Genomic DNA, 19,460 nt, shown 5'->3' with positions numbered 1-19,460 from the left:
ACGAATTTTGTTCTAATGCAGTATTGAACTTCTTTTGTTTTGATATTTAAGTTTCATGTTGGATGTTTTTTATTGTGTGATTCTGTGTCAGGGCACTGTGCACATGGCAAAGAGAAGCTGGGGAAGCCTGCAGCCAGTCTGCCAGGAGCTGGGCAATAGAAACGTCCCCCAGGGGCAGAAACACTGCTGACTCCTTAAGGAGCTTTACTATGTCTGGAATGCATGCAGAATCAATTGATTCAGCCAGCTACGCTACGAAAGTGCACAGAGGCAAAGTGGAACGCACACTCCCAATTCAGCACTCCAGACTAAATTCCTGAGCTTTGCTTTTTCCGCCCTCGACGAGAGCAAAGATAGCACAGAACCTGCAATTACATCATTCTCCTGCCGCTCGTCGCCATTGCACCGTGATTGGGGAAACCGCGTGGCTTAGCCGACGTCTGCAGATTTCCCCTCGTACGGAAGTCAAAGATTCCAACTTTAAGATTTGTCCAGGAATGTCAGATTTGGTAACATGTGATTTGGGGGCGCGGCCCGAAAAAAAAAAGCAATAGGAAGGATGAGAGATGCGCGTGACGTCGATTCCACTCCGCCTACACTGCAGTTCGACTTCACTCACATGAAGTGTACGTGGGGGTGGGGTGGGGATGGGAAGATCGGGTGAAAGACGGGGACAGTACGGGACAGGTCACATGGCGCCGCGACGCCGACAATTAACCTCCAGTGTAATTAAACCGGCGGTCACCAGGAGGCAGTGCGTCGGCTTTCGCGTTAATGAATGCTCAGCTAAATAGTCAAAGATCGGGGGGTCGCCCTCGAGTGCGCCATCCCTCTCCCGACGCGCGTGTGCACGCGCACGGGCGGGCGGGCAGCCCGACTTGCGAACTCAGCCCACGCGGTCGCCTTTCATTAAATTTGCAGAAAGATTTAAGCGATTGACTTCATTAAAACCACTGGATTTTCAAGAGCTAATTACTGCGCTATTATTAAGGTATACGGATACGGGGGAGAAGAAAAAAAAAAGCGGCCGCGGCTGATTTATGTGGTTTCCTCGCTTGCACTTATGAGCAAAAGGAGATAAATAAATAAGTGAGTGAACAGAAATAGACGGCGCCTCCCTCCTGAGCGTAATAACAGCAACAACGCGGCCTCGTCGGTTGGCCTCCTACAATGAAGTGCGCATTATATTATAAGTTATTAATGGAGTCCCACGGGGCAAAATTTAATTACACAGTAGTTTTGCTGGAGACGCGCTCGCGGGCGCCAACGGCCGCTGAGTTGCTGTGAGCGGCCGCGCGGCGGAGGCCACCGCTGTTTCATTAAGCCTGAAGAATGCAAGCAGGTGTGATTGAGACACGTTAATAATTTCATCAGGCCTCCCCGGCCGCCCGGCTCTGCTCTGCCGTCACGTTGGCCGGTTGTCCAATAGGCGGCGTCGATGCCGGGTCAAAGGGTTTCCAAAGGCTTTTCCAAAGTGTTTTTCATTTGTTCTCTCTTTCTTTTCTTTTTTTAATTGGTAAACCTCCTGATGGTCCTGCGGGCGCAAACGTGCCCTTCACGCTGGGATATTAAAGTCTTTGCTTTGTACTTTATGTGTATAATTTAGACACAGCAGTCTCAGGGAGAAGTCTGTGGTGTTTCCGCCTTCATCTCTGACTGATGCGTGCGGTGTTTGAGAGAAACTCCCTCTTGAAGTACGATTTGGCGCAGTTTGAATTTGATTTAAAGGTCCAGTGTGAAAAATGTGGCTTTGTTTATTAATTTTATATTGGTAAAAGCCTAACATACAGCCCATAAATACATTAACAAACGTGTACAACAAAAGTAATGTGTTTTTTTTTCTACCCTTAGAATGGCTCTCATATATATAAGAATATACATAAAAGAAGCGTCTTACTCCTAGTTAGCTGCCATCTTGCACAGCAATATTTTATGGAAGCCCAGTGTTTAAGGACGCTCGCCTGACAGTGGCCCTAAAAACATCAGGCAGGCTGTCTTAAATACTGGGCTTCCTTAAAATTTTTACACACTGGACACTGGAGATGAAACAGTCGATGATAAGAGAGGAGCAAGTTCAGTTTTATTTTTACTAACTGTAAATTTGTGTTCCTACTAATGTATCTGTATGGGTGTAAATTGCTTAATTCTGAATTCATTGCAATTGATATTGACTAGTGTAACTTGAAACTCGTTTTGTTATTGCCCCCCAAAACAGTCATTCTTCAAAAAATTTCAGCAAATATCACACACATGTCCCCCTGGCAAGTAATATTAAACGCTAAAAATACTGGATTTAGTTTCCTTTCATGGATTATGCATCGCGTCAATACTTAGGCAGACTGAAAACATATTCATTTTCATTTTTTTTTTTATAGAGTTTGATGGTTTTAAAAACAATTATTTCACAATGGATTTAAAAATTGAATGAACGCTGACTTGTTTCACTTGGTGTGAGCTAATCTTATCCATCCAAAAACTATTCTTAATCAGGCTTCTTTGTCAACAATGGGCAGAGGTGGGGAAAAAAAATATATATACAAACCTAAGAATTTACTTCTTTACTTCTCCATCAAAACATTCTTTCTATCCCTCCTCCCTGCCATTCGGTTCTTTTCAGGTAATCATTCTGCATCCTGCACCGTCTGTGATCTACCCGACCAACCTCGCAGGCTGCTCCGAAGGGAGTTGCTGCCGCGCGTGTCCCATTGATCGGCTGTTGTCGAACAGCAGAACATCAGTGCAGTCGCCGAGTGTGAAAGCGGCTCCAACGACCGGCCTGGGAGGCCGCCTCCCTTCCCAGGACGCGGCTCCGTTTCTGCACGGGTCAATAAAATCGCTGCAGCCAGAGAAAGCCGCCGCACTCCGCCACTTACTGGACCACAACAGCCCGCGGAAGCCTCTCGGTGCCACTTTAAAAGCTAGAAAGGCAGTTTTTCTTTCCGTTTTCTTCTCGCCTGGGGGGGGCGGAGGGGGGGCAATGCTGGGCGGGAAAAAAATAAAGAAATGAATGAACATCACACATAAGAAAGATCCTTTCTTCCTTTCTTCGGCTGCATGTGTGAGTTATTTCCGCAACATTTACTGGCTTTTATTAGCACGCGGGACGCTTTCAAGCAAGGAATGAGGAGTGGCCGTGCGGCGCAGCGAAGCGCACTGCGTGAAGATGCAATTTATTATGGGCTACTTTGTTTGCGCAATAAAGTCCAAGCGCTAAAATTTGTGTGTGGCATCTGAAAGGCCACAAGAGACTTTTCGCAGAGGGGAAAAAGGAGGCGAGGCACCGCTGGAGGCGGGGCGCATCATTCAGTTTTCTTTTTTTTTTTTTTTTTTTTTAACTAAAACTGAAACGGGTGGACGTTTCATCAGGCAGACAATTTCAAACCATGATCTCTGCGTCTGGAACATGTAAATATATTGGGATGAAACAGTTCATCTTATAATGATAATTTTGCACACTGTCAAGTGTGAGTGTTATAGCAATAGCTTTAACCTTAAATTCGAAGAAGCTACATTTTACTGTTTTCTATATTTGGATATTTAAACTATATATAAATATGTGTGTGTAGACACAAATGTATACACACGCACACACACTCATCCATACACACATTTTTAATGTATAAACATTAATTGGCTAAAAAAAACGAAAAAAAAAAAAAACCCACAGGAGAAAAAGAAAAACATCCGCCTCCTCAGACGTCTATCGAGCCGTGCTGTAGCTTCTTCGGCGTTACTGATCCCAAGGCAGCCCGAGAGAAAGCCCCAACACACAACAGCGGTGGGGATCAGAGACAAACTGGGACGGAAAGGAAACTGGGCTGAGCTGGCGGTCAGGGTGAGATGAGGACAGCACTGATGTTAAGCGGAATGGGGGGTGGGGGGGGCAGGAGGCTTGGAAGCAGAGGAGGGGGATGACGCGTGGCTTATGTCGTGATGAGCTCTGACAAACACAAGGTCAAGTCCCGAGGCACGCGACAGGAGCAGCACATCTCGGTTGGGCGCAGAGAGGATTCATACTTTATGACGCGAGGAATGCTGTTTTAGCTTTGAGGAAGAATTTTTAAAGAATTGTTGGAAGGCATGGGTGTGAAACTCGGATTTAAAGGTTTAAGTGTGGAATATTTGGAGATTTTGAAGAAGAAACCGCGACATCAAGTGGTTACATTTTAGATTGTAGCGTCTTTCATTCGCCCGCGTCCAGCAAACTACGGTGGCCCTGTGCACCCAAAAGACTGGATATCTCCTCCCTTTTCTTCGTTGTTGGTTTATTTGAAGATGCAAATAAAAATGGTTTATTTGGTTGGCAAATAAACCAACCAATGCATGTGTACATATATATATATATATATATATATATATATATACATATATATATATATATATATATATATATATATATATACATATATATATTTCCTTAAATCCAACTGTGTTTTTTCCCACAAGAATCCCATATTATTATTATTATTTTTTTTTTTAACCAATTAAGGTTTATACATTATATATGTGTATGCATGAGTGTGTGTGTGTGTATACAGGGACTAGACGTCAGTCTCTTGTGGCTCTGTTTGTTTTTTACTAAGGTGACAAATCTGAGATTAACTCTCAAATGTTCAAATGATCCCTTCCTGTTTGGGGACTCAACGAGTCAACTAAAAGGAATCCCGGCAGAAACAAGTCGGCGGCGCGCGGAGACGCACGCTTGAATATTCAATCGCCTCTTCTGTTGCATCCAAGAACGTCCGCGCACAAATGAAAGCTCTGTGTCCGTCTGGCATTAGAACGCTGAACGCAGCGAGAGAGGGAAGCTCTGCTGCCTGTACAGAGCGTGCAGCCATCGCAGACAAGATCAATGAGCTTCGACAGAAGGTCAATGGACGTGCCAGTGGCTTGGCAGCGGCGGCTGACTGATGTGGCGCCCCGGCTGAAATGGTCGGGGACCATTGGCTTGTTGTCTCGGTGTCTGGCAATAATAAATAAATATCTCTTCTTTGTGAGATGTCCGTTTTTTCTGAGGCTACTCGGACTGCAAGTCCATCTGTTTCACTCCCGTCATCAAGGCCTCTGCTGCTCCTACTGCTGCTTCTCACACAGAAGCAATCAAATGTAATAAAACTACAGGCGTCCAAGTTTACCAGGTAGCAACAGGCATAGGCAAAGGCCTCGACATATCGAGTCTTTTAACTAAATCAGATTCTCGTTAAGGAATTATTTCCCGACGCTGAAAGGGAAACTATAAGATCAGTCTGGATTTCTTGTTTTTATGTTTTGTTTTGTCTCTGTTATAAATGGGCGACTTGTCCAGGGTGTAATCCCACTTGGACTGGATCCAGCAAACCTTTGTGCAGGAAGTGGGTGCTGAGAATGAATGAATGAATGAATGAATGAATGAATGAATGAATGAATGAATGAACGGATTCATGTTTTTTCTCTGTCACGTCTCTATGTTTGGAGGACATTAGTTGCATCGAAGATAACCAAGGCCGTACGGTGACGGATGTGATTTGTGACTAAAACACAAAAACGATAATTTCCCAAACAATCATGACGACGTTCTCTCAATAACAAAGTCACTTTGCGACTTCATCTCTATACGTAGGGCTCAGTAAATGTTAAAAAAATAATAAAATGAATATTTGCTCCTTTCCTTGTGTTTACAATGTTGACAGGGCTTGGTCACGTGAAACAGAAGCTCCGAGGGGGTCCCTGAAAATGTTCCAAGCAGCTGACCTTTCCTTAGGCAGAATATCCGCGAGTCGCGTGTGGAGACTGTTTCAAAGGCCAACGTGTGTCAGAATAAACTGTTACTTTTTTATGGACTGCCCGAGAGCAGTACACTCTGTTTATACTTGACCACACAGCACCAGGCCTCGGACATTGTTAGCCATTCTAGTAACGAGGGAATTAGAGATGGAGGTGGGAAGACTGGCTGCTGTGCGTCTGTCAGCCAGTAAACGATGAAGTAGGGAAGTCACGGACAGCGGAAGCAGAACACCTTCAAACCCGCTTGTCTGATTTGATGTGAAAGTATGATCTGCGGTATGGAAATCACAGTGGCCAGGGGGCATTTGCTTGAAGTAAAGATACTGTTTGTAGTGACATAATTCATCATTGTATCAAAAATCCAAAATATTATATTTCTATTGTTCTGGAACATTGCTGAGCTAAAACTACAGTGGCCAGAAAGGTCATAAAAGAGTATCAATATTATGTCTCAGGTCAAAGTTTCCATTTCATGCCCTTCCAGCAGTGATTTGGTTACTTGTAATGAAAGAAGCAACAGTGCGTAGTTCACAGTGTGATCAATATGAGTTCAGAAAAAACACAAACAGGAAGTGATAATCACAATCGATACTTTTCTTGATGCCAACCGGTTGTCCTCAGGCAGTTTTAATGTGGAGTCAGAAGTCAGAGTTTCCTTTACAGCTAAAAGGAATTCATCAGTGGTTTTTGTTTTGTTTTTTTTCTGCTAGGTAGACAAAAACAAAACAAAACAAAACAAAAAAAAAACGATTTACCTTTTTCATTAAAAAAAAGAAAAGAAAACAATGCTGCAGTATGTACGCCAGGGCTGTCAGTGGCGCTGTAACCCTGCCACATGAATGCATGGCAAAAACATAGAAGAAGACATCGAGGGAAAAACTCCAGCTGCTGCTAGGAGAGACTGAGTGAATGAAACATCTGTATTGCGTCTCAGTGAACAGCTGAATTGAAAAGTCTTTTGTTCCTCGTCTATTTTTTTTAAATCAGGCATTAGCGAGCAACCGGTCTGCTGCTTGAGTGAATGAGGGGAGATATTATTTCTTGCTTGATAAACAATTTGAGTGTCTTTTTTTTTTTTTTTTTTTTTCCCCCCGAAACATATCCACACGGCGTGAGAGAGCCTCTTTACTCCAGCGCAGAAGTATTGTCTGAGTGACAGATGGGATCGCGTTGCAGGAGGAGAATTTCGGGCGCCCTCTAAAGAGCGCCGGCATCTAAAAGCCTCGGCTGATTGCCAAAAAAAATGCAAATCGGCGGCCAAATGAGCGGAAGACGTTAATAGCTGCGTTCCATCTCTCGCGGCTTACAGGTCCGCGAGGGAACGCGGAGAGCATTCACCCACACGGCACTGCCGACGCCGCTCGGGCAAGCAAGAGTGCGAAATGACAATGAGGGGCGTACCTGATGCCTTTGATCTGTGCGATGCTGTGCTGGGAGATCCTGGACAGGGCGGAGATCACCTGGAGCGACACGAAGGAGGAGGAAGAAACAGAAACAGAAACAGTCAGTGCAAAGTGTTTGAGATGCATTCGTTTTTCTTTCGCTTCGTCGCCCCCCCCGCCCCCGATTGATCCGGACTAATTGCGAGGTAGGTTCACCCGACGCGCCGCCAGCCACGCGGCTGACAGCGCAATTAAACAATTTGGTGAAGGCAACGGCGGTGGGAAAACAGACAAAAACAATTAGAAAGTGACAACAACAAAAAAACAAAAACAAAACGTGAAAATGCCGAATGTCGGCTGCCGAGTCCCTCAAGACGACGGAGGGGAAAAGGCAAACAGCGCTTGTGTTGTTTCACGAAAGCTGAAACATTCTAAAGCTTGCAAGTGAAAGGGTTGATATTTACGGGCGGCCATTAAACGTCTCATCCCCTTCGACAGCCCCCCCCCCACGCCCCCACCCCCCGGTGTCGACGGCAGACGTTGCAAACACCACGGCGCTGCTGGCGTCACCCTTGGAGACGCCGTCACGGATGAGCGGCCGCCACCGTCGAACACGTGTATCTAACACATGTCACTCCGACACCTGAGCCCTTCTTTCCATCCGACCGCCCTCCCACCCCCCTCAACTCACTCCTTGCTTTCCCCGAGAATTTCCCTTATTTTAGTTTGAGAGCAAGCAACCGCGGGCCTGCAGACGCAGAGGAGGCGCGTTTAAGAGGAAGAAGAGGGGACCTCCATCATAACAACACACACACACACACAGACACACACACACTTCCTACTATGCCTCATTCGCTGCCGCTGGGTGGATTCTAGCTGTCTTCCTCTCCTCGACAGGGAAGAGGAAACTGTTATCGGTCGGAGCCCCTTCGAACTTGACAGGTGCGTCTCTCGCTGCCTCTCAACACACACACACACACACACACACACACACACACACACACACACACACACACACACACATAAAAAAAACCTCTCTGCCCCTTGACTGGAAACAATGCGACGGTGGGACATGGCGACGCTAATGCGCTAACTGCGAAGAGGAGGCCCTCCACCGGGGGGGAGCGAGGAGCACCCGGCTCTCTTGACCGCAAGGCCTCTCCAGCTCCTCCATTAGAGGGTTTTTTTTTTTTTTTCTTCACTTCTAACATAATCAAAAGTGGGGCGAGGGCTGTTCCGCATACACTTACATCAAGCCGCTCCATTACGCGGGACCTTAATGAGGAAGGTGAAGAGGGTGTTTGTTTGTAGTCGCTACAAGAGCGAACCGCCGTTACAAACACGCCTAATCACCCACCCTTTTTTTTAAAGCCTTGTAGAGACACAAAGGCGGAGGAAGCAAAACAGTAATTAAAGACTTTATTACTAATGTAATAATTTTTTTTTTTTTTTTTTTTATATTTTAAATAGGCTACAGTGGGTGTACTTCTTGTGCTGCTGGGTACCAGTGTTCAGTCGACCCGCCGGCGCTGCAGGGGAGGACTCACATATGGCAAACTGCCACTGCGTCATTATCAGCCCCGGTCTTTTGTGTCTCCTTATTGCTTTTCAGTGTGTGTGTGTGTGTGGTGGTGGGGATAACAGTTTGTGTTTAAAAAAAAAAAAAAAAAAAAAAACGCAAACAGAACAGTTGGACCGACAGAGGATGGATGGATGAATTGAGCGTTTATTCTGTCGTTGTTGTCACTTGGGGTGGGGAGGTGGGGGTGATCAGCTTGCGGTCACATCTGGCTCAGCGATAGGTCTGTTCAACGTTTAGGGGGTTGGGAGGCGCTACTGGCTCCGGGCCAGTGAAGGGCAGGGCCAGTTTGTCCACGGGTTGGGGGCGGGGCATGAGGCGAGACAGCGTGCCAGCGCAGAGCATCTCCTGCCGAGAGGTTCCATGCATCATCGAGCGAGACTCAGCACCCGGCACAAAAATAAGAGCAATTAGTTTTTTCTGTTTATTTATTTATTTATTTATTTATTTATTTATTTATTTTTAGGATACCTGAAAAATTCAAATCAATCCAAAAGGATGAAAGCCACGTTTGTTAAACATTGTCAGTAGGGCTGTCGTTAACGTGCACTGGTTTTTCTAACGCACAAATTATCAGAATTAATTTGCGATTGATCGCGAGTTAACCAAGGACACTCTGCAATTAATCGCGATTAAAAATTCTAATCGACTGACAGCCGTAATTGTCAGACATTTAATGGGTTTAATCGCAGTCCAACACACACAGATAAATAAACTGGATTTTTTTTTTGTTGTTTGTTGTTACGTCTCCTCAAGACTAAAACCTTGGATCCACTCTTGCTCAACTAAACCCCGCCAGGACAACAACTTGTGTGTTCCAGTTCTCAAGGGAAACGCAGGGCCTGCATTACACAAAGGTTTCGAGTCATGGCAGCTGACGGGCGAGCGGACCGTGCACGCGGATCTTCTTTCCACCAAACCCCTGTTTGCAGCACAGAGTTGAGAATTTAATGACCAAAACCCAAAGGACTTTTACAGTCTGGTCCAGCCTTTGATAGGTCATCTATTCACCATCTCCTTTATTTCTCGGCCAATAATTCCACTCCTGTCTCACTCCAAAGGTGGTCCACCCGCCCCCCCGTCTGCCTCTTTTCACCTTCTAGTGATCCTTCGACTTCGGTCAAAGCCTTTGAATCCCCCGCACATTATTATTTTCCCTCTCGTCCTGCGTTGCCCCTCCCAGGCCTCCTTGTGGGTGAGGAGGGGGGTCTTAAATCTGAGGGTTCTGCCGTAGAACAAAGCTACTTTTAACCCCTCGAGGAAAAAGCGAACGACCAGTCACGGGAAATCGTGTAGGTTTAGATTTCCGTTGCTGTGGTGATATTTTGCTGTTATCCCCGCGCCCCAAAGCCTCTGGCAAGTGCTCACCCTCGCATGACCCACTTCTACAGCCTGGGGTGATTCAGTTAAATGCAGGTGTCGATGCAGAGCGCTTTGCCGGATTGGCGCGGCGGCTAGCACGGTCTCATAACCCAGTGGTTTTCATAGTGGGAGGCCACCATGTGGGGGCGCTAAGGAGGCCGCAAAAAATTGGAAAAGAAAATGAATAAGAAAAAAAATAGGAAAAACAATTATTACAATTAAAACAATTAAATTATGTTATAATTATCATAATGCCAATATAATCTATATATTGTTTAATAATTTATCATTTATATAATCTATAATAATATATCATCATATATCAGCTGTTGAAGAACTGGCCCACTAAAGTGAGGAAATATGAGTCAGTATACGCTAAGTATGGCTATACAGCCATATACAAAAATTGCCATGGTTATCAACATGTTGGTTGGTGGAATTCTTCTTCTGAACAAAGGTAACAGTTATTGAAGAGCAAATAGTCAGAGGCCGCCTGCATCTTTATTTGTGCTGTCAGTTTCTGTACGAGTCTACCAGGCAGCGTGTGTGTGTGTGTGTGTGTGTGTGTGTGTGTGTGTGTGTGTGTGCGCGCGCGTGCGTGCGTGCGTGCCTTTGTCCGCTAGACGGAAAGATGAAGAGACCGTGGGGACAAGAATTGCACCGGCGGATTAACCGGAAGTCCGAGTCGAATGTTTGCAAACACGCGCCACCCTCGGCCCTCTCCAGTCACACCACATGTGGCCTCCGTCCCAGCTGGGGCCCGAGCGAGCGAGATGTGGCGTGACCGGGGGCCCTCGCAGCCAATCGGGTGGGAGGGAGGACCGAAGAAGAGCCCGTTACCAATGGCAACGCGGGCCGGGCTGAAATATGTGCGGGCCATCAATTACGAGCCCAATGAAATCAAACCTGCGGCCATATGCTCTTATCAGCGGGAGGTCGGGGGCTGGGATTTGATTAGCCTTCTGAAAACAAGCAGCGCCGGACCACTGGCAGTCCCGTCGCTGAAAAACGGCCCGCTCCGCTGCCCATTTCTGCTCATGCCCCGCACAGCCGTAACGCCATTGGATCTGGACCACGCAGCAGATCAATGGGCGCGCTGGAAGGCATCCAGAGTGCCGCGTGGATTCATGCAGAAACCCTTTTCTGTTTCTGTTTCGAATGTGGTTCTTTTTTTTCCCCCCCGTAATTCGAGATATTTCCGAAAGTGTGTAGGACGGCAGAGCGGGAGCTGGCAGCCGCGGCCTGCCAGAGTGGCGGTAGGCACCGAGCAGAAAAGGAAAAGGGGGCACAGAGTGAGCGAGCTGAGAACAGATGGCTCAGTGGGAACCCAGCGTGCCCAACATCAATAATAGACAGACAGACAGAGGAGGCATGGCTGATCTGTGTGTGTGTGTGCGTGCGTGTGTGTGTGTGTGCGTGTGCCCCACTGTCCCACTGCCTCTGGGAGTTTCTGTCACTTTCAGACCTCCTTTTTTTTTTTTTTTTTTTTTAAATCTGTGCCTTTTCTCATTCTTGGCTCGCGCCCTTTCATCTTGCAAATTAATAAAATAAATACATAATCACACACACACACACACACACACACACACATATAAATATCCCTGATGTGCCGTGAGGCAGAATGACACCACCTCCTCCGCCTCCTCCTCCTGCTCCTCCTCTGGTAGGGAGCACGTACAGAAACGCTGTTTTTCGGCAATTTGTTCTGATTCGTGGACCGCGCTCGGAGTTTAAAGGCGGCTCTACGAACGCCTTAATGCTGTTTAGCGTGAGGTCTGCCTGCAAAAAAGTGAGTCGAAAGACGAGATTTCAAGGCCAAGCCGGCAAAACCTATTATGCGAAGGTCTCCGGGTCCCCTGCGCTTGGTCAAATGAAGGCATGATTGGCTGCCACTGGTGCCCTGGGCATTAGCTCATGTTAATGTCGTGGAATACCGTCGCTGGGCTCGGACTAAATCCTGATTGAGGTCGGATTGGCACCTGCCACGTCTTGCTAAATCTCCTCAGAGCGGGACCTCGCCGCTGCTTGATTACAGGGGATTTCGCTGTGTGTGTGTGTGTGTGTGTGTGTGTGTGTGTGTGTGTGTGTGTGTGTGTGTGCGTGCGTTTGTGTGTGTGTGTGCGGCCGAAGCCGCAAGGAAAGCCTCCGGGTTTGGCCGGAGCCGACCCTGAAAGGCCCCGTTTGCCCCTCAGCGCCGGACGGCGCCGGCCAAGAAAAACCTGCAGGGGGCGTCAGACCACGAGTGTGACGCACCGCCGCCTGTCTTGCCGATCGAAAGATGCGTGCGGGGTTAAACCCGGCGGCACCAGCCGCTGAAAGTCGTTTCCTGCCGGCCGGTTGTTGCGCGCTCGAGCCAAAAGATCAATTTTTAGAGCTTATTTAGCTTCGAGACCTTGAGAATTGATCCGCGCGAGACCTTTGCTGATGCCAGCAGGAGGGTGGTGGTAGTTGGGGGCGGGGGGGCGCGGGGGGAGGTATGGGGGGGGCCTAGGGGGGGGGCAAACGGTGCAAATTGGAAGCAACGTACGGAGCTCAGCCTACGTTGCAGCAGCGGCGGGAAGATGAAAGCGCCGTGTTGTGAGCTCCTCCCTGCCAAGGCCTATAACAAAAGCAGCCGGCACTCATTATCTGGCGACGCGCTGCGTGCAGGTCTGCTGATTCTGGCGGCAGGAGCGTCACGGGCAGAAGCGCGGGGTCCGAGCCTCGGCAAAAGTCGATGCAAATAAGGAAGCGGCGACGTCGCTGCCGCCCGGAATGCGATCGTCTCCGCCGCAGGGGAGGAGAAGAAGCTCGCGGCAAACATTCGTTCATCCGCCACGGAAGGGAAGCTACTTTCCCGAACCTCCTGGGTTCCTGGAGTCGCTCTTCATCAGATGGAACATAAAAAGAAGAAAAAAGTGATGCCTGGAAGAGAGCTCCAGATTGAATGCAACAAATCCTAATGGGGGTTTTGAAATGGAAAGAGTTGTTTTCAGTTATCGAAAGGCATTCGTATTAGATATTAGGGAACTCGTATTTGCCATCAACTTTCAGCCCAGTGAAGTGATGCGGGACAATTTCCAGTTCAAGTCTGTTGGTTGTGGCTGCAAGGCGAAGACGCGCTCGCAAAGCAAAGCTTGAGGTCGGGCTGTAAACACGAGTCATCATTGGGTTTTATTTCCAAAGTGATTAAATTACAGGTTGTAAACCAGTATAGTAAAAAATTGCTCCCTCTGTGGATTTACTTGCACCATAAAGCATCATGTTTCACCATAAAGCTGGCGGAGCGTGGGTTTTTGAAAGGTTGACGTGAATGCTGCCGGAATAGATCCGCGTCACGACTGAGGGAATCTGTTTGCGAGCTGCGACGGTCAGGCCGACTTTGTGATAAAATTAGTCCCGGCCGTACGAAAATAGAAGAGAGAAAATGCAGCTTATCTCAACAGATTTAGCTCAGAAGCACTTCATTGATGATAAAGGGAGGCCGTTGGAGTGGTGGAGATTTAGGGAGAACTCGTGGGCATCTGGTGACTCAGCAGACAAGGATCCTTCCGCTGAGGACATCTGCTGAAGCAGCGCGGATTATTGTTCTGCCGTGGCCGGATTTGTGTAAAAATCCAGTCTCGGAAGAATCAAAGTGTCATAAACGCACCCTCCCGCTTATCAAATAATGGAATTGCTACTTTGTTCTTTGCTAATACTCATTTAAATGAGGTCTCGCGCTGTGGAATAACCAAAATAGAAGAGGCCAACTCCCCCCGGCAATATTTTGATTGTTAACCCAACCCTGCATCCAGAAAACAGAAGACAAAACTGCTTTCAATAGGACTAATGCCCGAGACATTTGCAGTCCATAGCGTTATATCTGAGGCTATTACTAGAAAAGAAAGCTTTTCCTCCACATTTTTGATGGCACTCCCTCCAAATCTAATTCTTGATGCACTGTCTAAAAAGTCCTGAAAGCACGCTGGCCGCCTTTTGGGATTCTTATCTCAGAGGACGGGAAAAACTTAGAGAGCTTTCAACGAAAAGAGAGAGGACTCTGGGTGAACAGCTCGTTCTTTAAATGGTAAAATCTTGCTGTTTTCACAACTACAGTGAAGAAAAGGGGACTGTAAACTATAAGGATGGAGAGAATTAGACAGCCTCCTTCATCTTGAACGCCTCTGTGAGGATCCTAATCTGGTTTGTTTGCGCGCGTGAATCCCCTCCCAGAAAATGCCAAAATAATTTGCAAAGCCTCCCAAAATGGGAGTTTAATTAAAACTATATAATTGGAAGAAGAAAAAAAACAACAACAACAACAACAAAGAAACAGCTTGGGTGTGCTGTGAGTGATGTAGAGGAACTTCTCCCCCGATAGAAAAACCCAGGCAACAGCTCCTACAAAAGGCTGCGCGTGAAACTCATCTCACGCTGATCTGAAAACGCAACTGTCGGCAAGAGCGAGAAATGTATCAGCCTCAGCAAAAAAGCCAACAGAGGCCGAACATTTCTATTGGGGGTTTAGGGTTGGGGGATAATTTCATGGCACAAATATTGAGTGCGGAGGGTTTTTTTTTTTTTTTTTTTTTTTTTCAATTCTTAAATAAAAACAATCCAGGAACATATTTTGCTGTTCGGCAGATGATAACAGATCATTTGAGTCCAGCAATAAATTGACACATTGATCAAATCCAAACACGCAGCAGAGAGAAATCACAGCCGTAGCCAAAGCACCGAAAGTGCTGGAGGATTGGAGGAATTGGTATAAGACAGCGAGCGTATTTAGCTCCTCTTCCCCAAACACGTCTTTGACATTTGCAATACCAGGATGACTGAGACTCCCCCGAGCGACCTTCCGCATTTTTAGCCCATTTATCAGCCGTTATCACGTTTACGACCCATCGGAGCGTCAACGACGCCTCAGTCGTCACGGCGTGCAGCAGGGCTGGCCGTCTTTGAGCGATGCTTGAGTGTCACTCGCTGTTGGGCTGAGGGTCAGAACACCCTCGGCTGTCAGCGGGATGTCAAGAGACCAATGTTGCAAAGGGAACCGCAACAGATATCTGTGCAAGTAGAATGCCAAATATTTGGAATGCTGCTAAGCTGTCCAGACTCAACCGTCGGGGTAAACTGCGCTGCACTGTAGGTGCTTTTACACAGACTGTAGGAGATGGAATGAGACGACAACCTGATTAAAATCACGTCACCAAAATCTCAAGGGACGGCTTGTTTGGGCTTCATTCAGTGTGTGATGTGCTATAAATTGGAACGGGCAGCTTATTGACAGCCCCCATTGCGATGGCCAAGTGCAAAATTCCGCAAAGATTTCGTTCTGATCAAATTGGCCACCAACACCATTGAAATGTCAGTCGGATGGGATTTAGTGGCGTGACCCTGGTTTTCTATCAGTTCGGAGTCCGTGCAAATGGCACATCGCATTTCTTCCCGTTGTTGCAGCTTTGTGCATTACAAATTAACGAAAATTAACGATCGTGCCGCAGGGCGGACAAAGTTGGTCGGTCCAACCAGGACGATGTTTCTTTGGTGTTGCAGATTCAGAATAAAGCCAAAATAAACCACCAAGCTTGTCTAGTCGAGCTAGCATCTCTCTATTAAATATTAATGCGACTCCATAGCTATGTTTGTGATTATGCAAAAATAAATAAATAAATAAGTAAACAGCCTACGTCAGAGTGCACGACATTTGGGGAACCCACAAATCAATTCAATCACTTTCGTGTTCGGTTAAACGGGACAATCTGATCCCTCGCTTTGAACCAAAAAAAAAAAAAAGTTTCCATGTAAATGAACCTGGTGACAAAAGATTATTTCAGGATACACTAGTATGGTTTTATCGAAATAAACTCTTCTAGCAGGTAATATCAACATCAATCTGCCCACTTCACGGAGGCAGGAGCATCCCACTTTCACTTGACAACAAATTGATGGTTTTACCAAAACCACATAATCCCCAGATTTTGGATTTGTTGCTTAAATTAAGACACATTCCCCTCAGACTTAAGCTCTACCCACCTTCTCTGGTAAAGCTTCTTAAAACAAGCTCAAATGTTACTTTTTTTACGCCCCATGGCGGTGGCAGTGTTGATTGGGTGGGACATGTGCCAACCGAGCAACTCAGGCGATGGCTAACATGGGCTCACTCAGCGTAAAAATGTCTGTGTTGATCAAGTAGGACATGTGCCAAACTAGGAACTCAAGGGGGGGCTTGTTTGGGGTTTTATTCAGTGTATACGACGCCATAAAAATGAAATGGGACAGCTTTATTGACAGTCCCAATGGCGACAGCCAAGAGCAGAATTCCCCAAATGCGTTACTAGGACTTTATCAATTTTATGATCTCTATTTCCTCCTGCTGTTCACAGCTCCACCTCACTTCCACCTTTCTCACATCTTCGGGCAATCCACCAGTTATTATAGGCTCCATTCCGCTCTTTCTCCAGTGGAAGCAGGCAAACACGGTGATAAAAAAAAAAAAACCTGCCGCTGCAAGAAATCCCTATCAGGATTTAAGGGAAATGCTCAGCAGACGGCAAAGTGAACAGTGAGTTTGATGTGTACAAGAAAAGTTTAATAAAGATAAAGTCGCCGCCGTTTCCCCTAAAGCGCTACAGCTTCCGCCGAAGGCAGGAATGAAGAAGAAACGGCGACGAGAGAAAAAACATCTCTTTATCTCCTCCTGAGAGGAAAACTCTTGTCATTGACTTTGCTGGCCTGATGTGGCAAGGACGTACAGCACAGCAAAAGGATGCAGATAGAATGAAAGTTGAAAGGCCTGATGAGCAGACTTCAAATATAAAGGCCTCTCACACACACACACACACACACTGTGTGTATAAAGTCCAAATACACATCAATAACGGACATTCAGACCACACGAATCCTCACGCAAAGACCGCATGTTTTGTGACTTCATATTATGCTACTTTTTACTTTGTGTGAGTTACGTGCTTGGGTAAAGCTATTGGCATTTTTTTCCCCCCTTGCGGTATCTTATGGCACAACAGGAATCATGTATAAACCACAAGGACAAGTTATGAGTTAATATCACAGGAAGAAGCACTGAATAATAACTATATTATGTCATCAGCAGTTCTACCAGGCCAACAAGGTTACAACAAGGCCTTGCGATGCGTAGCCGCCCATTGACTTCTTTGTAGCGTGGCAGATTTGTATGTGACTAACTCAAGACGCACATATGTTACAGCCTCATTGTGTTTCCTCTGAATGAGTCGCACACTTAGACACAAACACTTCATCCAGGAGGGGGCTTCACTACGCAGCTTTAGGAGTAGATTCTGGCATTAATAGTACCTGGGGGAAAAAAGAGGTTGTTTTACACAGATAAAAAAATAAATAAAATCTTTCAATACACCGTGTCAGATTATTTGCCCTTGTGTGCGCCAGACGCTTGACACAAAGCTGCCGGGTTGTGTGGTGAGACAAGGCTTTGCGGCTTTAGGGAGTGCGATGGCGATAAGGACGGAGCTGTAAAGACCAGGAGGAGGAAATAGGATTTCCCACAATGAGGTGGGCCTGGGCCTGATGAGGCTAACACTTCCACACAGTCCTTATCAAACAGAGACACCTGAGCCTGTGTGTGTGTGTGTGTGTGTGTGTGTGTGTGTGTGTGTGTGTGTGTGTGTACGTGTGTTTGACTTGGACACATCGCGGCCCACTCCACGCTGGATTGGCAAGAGGGCGTAGCGGGTGCACGGGATTACACCAGTGCACGTGATCCAGCTGGCCTCGGAGGGGAAGGCTGGCCACGCCCCCCAGCAAAGGAAACCAATCGTAGGAGGTTGGGTTTAAACATCAAGTAGAGATGTGAGAGATGTGATGGCTGTGGGACAGGGATGCGTGGCAGGCCTTTTTTTTTTTCTCCATGGTGTTGGGGCGTGTTGCGCCGGCGCTCCGCCAGGCAGGCATTAACAATTCATGGCCTTAAATCGTCCGGACAATGTGCACGGCGGTGCATCCTAGGCGTTTTAATGGGGGAGCGATCGATGCCCTTTTTGTCGCGCCGATGGCCCAGCGCGGCGCGATTGAGCCGCTCTCAGCCGGCGGAGCACTTATCTCCTCGGGTCTCGCGGTAACGAGTGCGAACAAACAAAATTTGGAAGGGAATCTAACGTCTCCGATACGGAAAAAAAAAAAAGAAACAAGAAATTAGGTTCATATGATTACGATGATGGCATAAAAATGCAACCAAGGCCACTCACAACAGTAATGATGGTTATAATAATGAACGGTTGTGTTTAACGCATCTACATATTTAGACGAGGTGCGCGACAATGAGAACCATAACATCCAATTCCATACAATAGGCGTCCCCCGCCCGCAGAGACGTATTACCAGCCGTGACAATGATATTATCCAAGGTAATTCAGACAATAAGGCTTAAGCGCTTTCCTTCAGGCATGTCGGCGGCAGGGCGGCTGCTCCTGCGAAGAAAAACAAACAAACAAACAAACAGCGACTTCACGTCCTGCTCTCTGGTCTTCTTAGAAGACAAATTCCGCCGTGACCCACCCCGCTGCTGCTTCACGTTCCGCTCACATGGCGGAGGACCGAGATCCCATTTTTCAATTTTTTTAAATTTTTTTTTCTTGTTGTTTTCCTGCTTCCCTCAACTCGGCGTTACTCCCTCCTCCATAAAATCCCTTATCACACGGCGCAGCGTTTACCCAGTGGGGGAGGCTACCTTTATGTTCACCTCTCAAAAAAAAAAAAGAAAAAAGAAAAAGCGGGAAGCATTCAAATCCACTCCAGGGAGGGGGGGGTGGACTTAAAATGCATCCGCTCACATAGAGAATAGATGAAGAATAGCGCCTTTGGTCGGCGCTCTGCACAAGCATATCTCAGCGTTCCAACAAAACGCATCTGCTTGCAGGTTTTGTGTACACGAGAGGGACGGCGTGCTGTTGTTATTCGCATGCGGCTCGCTTCACAGGAGTCACAAACGCATGCGCTGCGGGGAAAAGAAGCAGGCGCGCTCACAAAAAGAGAGAAGTTCAGTCCGCTGTCGGCGTCACAGTGGCCCCTGAGCCAAAGCGGCCTCACCTGATTGGCTTGTCGGGGACGTTTCCAAGGGAGGCAGCGGAAGTGACAAGTGAACAAAGAGCCCCCATTAGAAGCCCCGTCCCCTCTGCTCGGCCGCTATTAAGACCTTGTCCGTGGGACACCGAATGCCTCTGACAGCTGAAGAGGAGCGCAAGGCAACCGGAGAGCAATTCAAGCCAGCAGGAGAGATCGCACGCGCTTGCAGCAGTCGAAAGCAGTGCACAAACACACCGTCCGTGAAGGTGTGTTTTTGCTGATTGCAGAAGAAAGGGAAGTCTGCTGTGCATCAGTTTAAGAGAAAAAAAAACAAAACAACAACATAGTATTTA

The 19,460-nt window shown here is 47.1% G+C and overlaps 1 protein-coding gene across 5 annotated transcripts in view; it reads right to left on the bottom strand.

Moving 5' to 3' along the window:
• vav2 (vav 2 guanine nucleotide exchange factor) overlaps positions 1 to 19,460 on the bottom strand; it is a 171,825-nt gene that overhangs the window by 42,563 nt on the left and 109,802 nt on the right. For all 5 annotated transcript variants that reach the window (XM_076029845.1, XM_076029846.1, XM_076029847.1 and 2 more), the window contains exon 3: positions 7,165 to 7,223. In XM_076029845.1, coding sequence (XP_075885960.1) covers positions 7,165 to 7,223 — 59 coding nt within the window. The remainder of the gene's footprint in view (positions 1 to 7,164; positions 7,224 to 19,460) is intronic.

This window comes from Nelusetta ayraudi, unplaced genomic scaffold (genome assembly GCF_046127955.1).
Source record: "Nelusetta ayraudi isolate G7.1 ecotype Tasmania unplaced genomic scaffold, CSIRO-AGI_Nayr_v1 ptg000026l, whole genome shotgun sequence".
Classification (NCBI taxonomy): Eukaryota; Metazoa; Chordata; class Actinopteri; order Tetraodontiformes; family Monacanthidae; genus Nelusetta; species Nelusetta ayraudi.
This window is presented reverse-complemented; position numbering and strand designations above follow the sequence as displayed.